This window comes from Gymnoscopelus microlampas (assembly GCF_963454915.1).
Source record: "Gymnoscopelus microlampas genome assembly, chromosome: 7".
In the NCBI taxonomy this organism is placed as follows: domain Eukaryota; kingdom Metazoa; phylum Chordata; class Actinopteri; order Myctophiformes; family Myctophidae; genus Gymnoscopelus; species Gymnoscopelus microlampas.
Genome location: NC_139944.1, coordinates 11230912 through 11238249, shown reverse-complemented (window position 1 = coordinate 11238249; position 7338 = coordinate 11230912). Strand labels below are relative to the sequence as shown.

General features: G+C 47.1%; 1 protein-coding gene across 1 annotated transcript in view; it reads left to right on the top strand.

Moving 5' to 3' along the window:
* Positions 1 to 3291: 3291 nt before the first annotated feature.
* Positions 3292 to 7338, top strand: part of grip2b (glutamate receptor interacting protein 2b) — a gene marked incomplete at its 3' end in the record, with an annotated part of 181412 nt that continues 177365 nt past the window's right edge. The window contains exon 1 of the mRNA XM_084063476.1: positions 3292 to 3378. Within this exon, the coding sequence (XP_083919602.1) occupies positions 3318 to 3378 (61 nt within the window). The 5' untranslated portion in view covers positions 3292 to 3317. The remainder of the gene's footprint in view (positions 3379 to 7338) is intronic.

Below are 7338 nucleotides of genomic sequence, written 5' to 3'. Positions count from 1 at the left end.
TTTAGAACCACACATACACACATTTGATTGTGCCTTGCTTGCTATACTGTGCTGTGCTGTGCTATACCTTTAACAAAGACCTTTGTGCAACACCTCATCCTGTCTCCCTGTGAATCCTTGCCGATTCCCTGTGGCAAATGCTACTGTAGCTGTACTATACCCGCCTAATAGGCCTACAGTCCTTACCCTCTCAAAGTGTGTGTGTGCGTGCGTGTGTCTGTGTGTGTGTGTGTGTGTGTGTGTGTGTGTGTGTGTGTGTGTGTGTGTGTGTGTGTGTGTGTGTGTGCGTGTGTGCGTGTGTGCGTGTGTGCGTGTGTGTGTGTGTGTGTGTGTGTGTGTGTGTGTGTGCGCGCGCGTGAGTGTGTGTGCGTGCGTGCGTGTGTGCGTGCGTGAGAGATAGGAGAAAGAACTGAAGGCACAGCACTGTTCCAGTGTTCCCTGTTCTTTTTTTCACCTTATTTTTGGGGCGGTGCAACCGCCCCTATATGTGAGGTTTGGACCCCCACCCATTGCGGTGCCATGTCATTGTTCCGACGGCTTATTGTTCCGACGGCTCATTGTTCCGACGGTTACTATACTAACCCTATACCTAACCCTAACCCTAACCTTAACCGCACGCAGAAGCCACGTAGTCGGAGTCATGGGATGTCGGACTTATGTGCAGTCCCCCCCATTGCACCCCCCAACCCTGCGCTGTGATTGGCCACCATTGTACTCCCCTAACCCTGCACCGTGATTGGCCACCATTGTACACTGGTTGACTCTATTCAGGACTGTGATTGGTGTGCATAGCCTTATAAATAGGACTATGCACTTAAAAAAAACACTTTTATGTTTTCTTTTTAAGTGAATCACTTCCATCACTGTGATGACCACTGTGACCACACCGCCCACTTCACACTGGGTGTGATTTTTTTTGCGGTATGGCTCCTAGGGGCCAAGCCATCCGTGAGTGTGTGCGTGTGCGCACGTGTGCGTGTGCTTGTGTATGAATGACCGTCATAGGCCTACATTGTAAAATACTTCACCCAGCTGAGAGCTGGCCGAAGAGGAGCGTGGTGGTGGGAGCAGTCAGGGGTTAAGTGTCTTGCTCAGGGATACTTTGACACATTGCTGAGGACTGGATCACTGGACTCGTACCTGGGACCTCCGGGACCTCCGGAGTCCTGGGCAGGCTCAAAAGAGTCAGAAGAGTAAAAAAAATCACACCCAGTGTGAAGTGGGCGGTGTGGTCACAGTGGTCATCACAGTGATGGAAGTGACTGGACTATGCACTTAAAAAAAAGTGCATAGTCCTGTTTATAGGGCTATGCACATGTGTCATGTGTTTCTAGCCAATCACAGTCCTGAATAGAGTCATGGTGGCCAATCACGGTGCAGGGTTAGGGGGGTACACTGGTGGCCAATCACAGCGCAGGGTTGGGGGGGTGCAATTTGGATCGATGTCCAGACCTCACATATAGGGGCGGTTGCACCGCCCAAAAATGCTCTTAAATGCAAGATCATGAAGATATACTGTATGGACAGTGGTCATAGTGCAATGTGTTGATTTGCACCTTAAAGGTAGAGTAGGTATAGCCTGGTAAACCCCCCCCCCCCCCCCTTCCGGAAATCTAATTTGCATTGATATCAAATGGAAATGCAATATCCGGAGGGAGGGGTTTACCAGGCTAGAGTAGGCAGGGCTCTGAAATGCGTGTGTGTGTGTGTGTGTGTGTGTGTGTGTGTGTGTGTGTGTGTGTGTGTGTGTGTGTGTGTGTGTGTGTGTGTGTGCGTGTGTGTGTGTGTGTGTGTGGGAAAGTGATTGGTACTGCAGGTCTGCAGCTCCTGGTTGAGTGGATTCTAGTTTTACTGCGGAGGAATGAATTGCCCTGCACCTCCCCTGAAACACCAGCAGGCGGAGCCATCTCATACACAGTAACACTTGCTTAGAGCCAGTTCTCTATTTGCTATGGCTGTAATGCACGGAAGAGTCATGAAGTTGATCTGTTTCACAAACTGCATACTACTGACTACTATGTCACGGCCATGGGTCTTCAACAGGGGGTCGGGGACCGCTAGGGGTCCTCAGAGTTAGGCTACTACTTTTTAGAGAAGAACAGACCGAGTGCAGAGTCAAGTTTATACTTACTAAAAACTGATGATATGAAATATATGAAAACGTTTAACAACATGTTATACAATATGTAGAGGGGGTCCCTGCTTTATCTCTCTCTCAGCTAAGGGGTCCTTGGCCTGAAAAAAAGTTGAAGACCCCTGTAGGCCTACTAGGTAGTTTGTTCTTAAAGCTGGTGATGGTTTTATTTATGGTTCAAACAAAACGTCGTTAATAGTTGTCTCTCCTTCTCTCCAGCTCTTTAGCAAACACAAAATACATTTTCATCCAATCAGGCGAGATTCATCAGCTTCAATTATTTCATATTCCAGTTCTAATTGTGTTCGCTCATTTCTTTGTGTCATCACTTCCAATTTCACTCGTTTATCCTATATGATGTATGAGTATGAGTTCTCGCACCTGATTGGATAAAATCGGTATCTGGAACTCAAAATGCATTTTCTGGTTACTAAACTAAACTGGCTGGCTGACTGACTGACTGACTGACTGACTGGCTGACTGGCTGATGCACACCTAATACGTCATTCAATTGATCCAATTAATTTCCTGGAGACTGGAGAGCATGCATGCAGCTGTGCTCTCAGATTGGACCTTAATTGCTTTTAAAATGTTATTCAAAAGTGCATTGTTAAAATATAGACGTTTTGCCAAAGGGAACCTTAAGAATTTCCAGGATTGCGCAACAAATGTAAATAATAGTGAAAATAGTGTGTGCATGTGCGTGTGCGTGTGTGAGTGTGCGGGTGCGTGTGTGTGTGTGTGAGAGCGAGCGGGAGTCACACACACAGTGTCGCAGCAGAACGACTGTGACAACCGGAGGGTCAACACTGGAACGGGGGAGCTCCGTTCATCCTGAGTGCGTGCACTACACACACACACACACACACACACACACACACACACACACACACACACACACACACACACACACACACACACACACACACACACACACACACACACACACACACACGCACACACACACACACACACACACACACACACACACACACACACACACACACACACACACACACACAGAGTGTGTGAGGCAGCGGGGAGTAGCGGTCTTCTTAACGCAGTGGCTGTGGAACGGGGGAATAACGGTGTTTTTGGTGTCGCCTCCCCCCGGCTGGCTGCTGTCACCTCTCCTCCTCTGTCACTGTCAGTGTCAGTGTGTCAGTGTCACTGTGTCACCACCATGCCTGGATCTGGATGGAGGAGGAACCTGACTTTCTGCCTGCAACGGATCAACGATGATGGTAGGAGCCCTCATTTAAACACTCATTAAAGGCTACGTTTAGAATAGGAGTCTGTTCCGCTTGTGTTGCGGGTCTGTGCTGGCTCTGTGTTGGGCTTCTATGGTGTTGAACGATTGGCTGTTTCTCACGCACATTGCGCACACATTACACGTTGTGTGTGCGCGCGAGCATGCGCGTGTTCGTGCGTGCCGTAGTGTGTACAGGCTATCCCACACATGCGGCGTGTTGTTGGAACGGCGCGCAGTGCGCACGTGTCACTACGGGTTTGTTCTGAGTTTCTGTGGTGTGTGTGTGTGTGTGTGTGTGTGTGTGTGTGTGTGTGTGTGTGTGTGTGTGTGTGTGTGTGTGTGTGTGTGCGCGCGTGCGCGTGCGCGCGCGCGCGCGCGCGAGAGAGAGAGAGCGTGCGTGCGTGTGTATGTATGTATGAGTGTAATAGTGTGTGTGACTGCTCAGCTGCCTGCATGCCAGCGCCTTGGGGCAGTGCTCTGAAATGCCAGAATACTGCTTGACTCCAGGACTGAACAGAAAACCACCTGCCTGTACTCCCCCAGTGTGTGTGTGTGTGTGTGTGTGTGTGTGTGTGTGTGTGTGTGTGTGTGTTTGTGTGTGTGTGTGTGTGTGTGTGTGTGTGTGTGTGTGTGTGTGTGTGTGTGTGTGTGTGTGTGTGTGTGTGTGTGTGTGTGTGTGTGTGTGTGTGTGTGTGTGTGAGAGAGAGAGAGAGAGAGAGAGAGAGAGAGAGAGAGAGAGAGAGAGAGAGAGAGAGATTTGATATCTGTATTATGCCTAGTAGTTTGATGTACAGATCAGAATCCTTTGTAGTGTCACATCACAGGAGAGATATGTACATACACGTAGCACATACCAGCAGGTACAGTGTGTACATGAGATTAGACAGGTGGTAACACTTCAGTAGGTCCACATAGCAACATGTGTGCATACATGAGATTAGACATTAAAGGTAGGTAGGTAGGGATGTTTGTTTGTTAAAATAAGCGGTATTAATGGCTCTATATCTGATAGTAATCATTCCTATAGAGCAGAGGTCTTCAACAGGGGTCCAGGATCCCTAGGGGGTCCTCGGAGTTACTACAGGGGGACGCCAAATCTTTGTGATAGGGTCTTTTTTTTAACCACTTGAACCCTAGCATCCCTATTCTGAGGAGAACTTTTGCCAAAAATAGCAGATCTACAAGGCGTTGTGATCTTGTAGATCGGCTATTTTCGGCAAAGATGTTTGGAGTAGAGGGAAAAAATCGGACTAAGCACAGAGTGGAAGATCAAGTTTACTAAGTATTGACGGTTTAAGTGGTTAAATGTCTGAACATACACATTAACATGAATCCAACACTGATGACAGTGCCGTCAAACAAGTCTTTGAAGCTGTCTATGAATATGAAAAGGTTTAATCTGCAACACAATTTTATACAATATGTGGGGGGTGGGGGGTGGGGGGTCCCTGCTTCATCTCTATCTCTCAGCTAAGGGGTCCTTGGCCTGGAAAACGTTGAAGACCCCTGCTATATTGTTCAGTAACAGGGGTCTCCCCTGTCTCTTCAGCGCTTTAGTAGGCTACACAGAAAAAGCATTTTCAGGTCCAATCAGGACAGGGGAGAGAATTCATACAGGATACCAGTAGCCTCGGTCCCAGCCTCACTTATCTGCGAAAAGAAGAGCCTGGTCACGACCTAAAGCAGCGAGTGAGTGTCTAGGAAGTCCTGAATGGGTAGGATTTCCGTCGTACGCGTTTCCCCCGGAAACTATATATTTTTTGACCAATCACAACACTCGTTTCATTCACGGAGAATGTTAACAGATTTGTAAAGCATCAACGTCATTTCCTTGGGCGGTACTTCCGTCAAATTCAACCGTTTCCGGTTCTTCACTTCCTAGACAACCAACATCCCAGGTCTTGCCCAGCGTGGGATACCAGATAAACAAGTGAAATTGGAGGTAATGACACATAGAAATGGGCGGACCAAATTGGAACTGGAACACTCTAACATTGAAGCTGCTAAATGGGTACTCTCTCCTGACTGCCTGAAATTGGCAACTCTACAGAGCTGGAGAGACGGGGAGATCCCTGTTACTGAACACACAGCAATGATTCTATCTATAGCAATGATTACTATCAGAATATAGTGCTTTAAAGGAGTCGTTTTTGTCACATTCCTAAGGCAATAATTCGATGAGCGGGTGGCTGCTCAGTGGGAGACTCTTTCCGGAGACTCCAGCGGTCATCACATGTATGTCATACTCTACTCATAACATAAATCTTCTCTTCTGGGGGTCCCTGGCACAAAACATTTTCAAATGGGGGTCCGCGGTCAATTACATATCGATTTGGGGGTTCTAAGTTTCCAAATGGACCCTCATGGAATTTGTATGGACCTTTTTTTGACCCCGTCTTCTTTATGTTTGGGACCCCAATCCACACCATACAATTCTCACTGTTAACCTAACTCTAACATAACTGTAACGGCGGGGAGAAAGTGAAAGAAGGCTCAACTTTCGCCGAAAAACGGCGTAATTTCGAAGCAACGTCAAATGCTCTAGTCCATTGGTTCTCAAAGTGGGGTCCGGGGACCCCCAGGGGTACTTGAGGGGATACCAGGGGGTCCCCAGCTAAATGATTTATAGGACCCAAATGGACCCTTATGGGTCTGTAACTCTGAGAGTGTACAAATGGAACCAAATGGACCCTAACGGGTCCATTTGGTTCCATTTGTACACTCTCAGAGTTAAGATAACATTGATTTTACAATATGAATTGGGGTCCCAGAGATAGAAATTCCATTAAATGGGGGTCCGTAGCCCTAATGCAGGGGTCGGCAATAGGCGGCCCGCGGGCCGAAATTGGCCCCCCAGAAATAATATCTGGCCCGTGAGATAATTTTGAGAAAAAAAAAAATTTGAAAAAAAAAAAAAATGTTTTTTTAGAAAAATATTTTTTGATTTTGAACCCACTTTTGAAATCATGCACTCATAAACACGATGCATTTTAAAGGATTTATAACATTTTATAGCTAGATTAGAGGAAAATGGAGAAGAAAAAAAAAATCACCAGAAAAATCGCCTGTGCTGATATTTAAACCGGAAAAAATGTTGATTTATATTGGTCAAACAGAACCGAATTAGACCCAAATTAGACCCGAATTAGACCGAGTTAGACCCGAATTAGACCCGAAAAATTTTGCGCCCGCGCGCGAAGCGCGCGGGCGCGTGTTGTGCACGAACAGCGCGCGTGCATGTTCGCAGGGAGGCCCGGCCCGCGATGGAATGTCTGGGAGTGATATTGGCCCTAGGCTTATCTCAATTGCCTACCCCTGCCCTAATGCATGTCAAACTGGGGCTCCTTAAAATGTATCTTTTCAAATGGGGGTCCGCAGGCTAATAAGTGTCCATTTGGGGGTCCTTGACATGAAGAAGTTTGAGAACCACTGCTCTAGTCTATCCCCTTCTGTTAGAGGCCTTGACGTTTGGACCTGGAGTAACAGCTGGTCTGCCGATCTAAGGTTGCAGGGAGGGATGTAAGGGGACAGGGGTCTATCTGAAAAGCATGGACCCGTGAGGACCCGATGACCAGCTTTTTTTAGTATTATTATATTCAAATCTTTAACCTCCGGTTTTAAAATGAGACATTTATTGTCTTGTTGTATTTACGCTCCAAAATCCATATTGTCTGTTCTCGCACAGTCAATCTCAAGCGCACTGCACTGCTGAACCCCATGGAGGTTTTCCGACCGGGTTCAGCTTTCCTTGGTCCGGTTCGGATCGGGTCAAGTTTCTTTGACCCGTGTTACCCTCTATAATCTATAGTATTTTTTTCTTGCCCTGTAACTGTGTCTTCACTACTGTGCTGCCTTTGGCGACTGAATTTCCTCTGCGGGAACACTAAAGGTCTCATCTTATATCTTATCAGTGCTTTAGAATTAGCATAGCATGCATTAGCAGTATTATTTG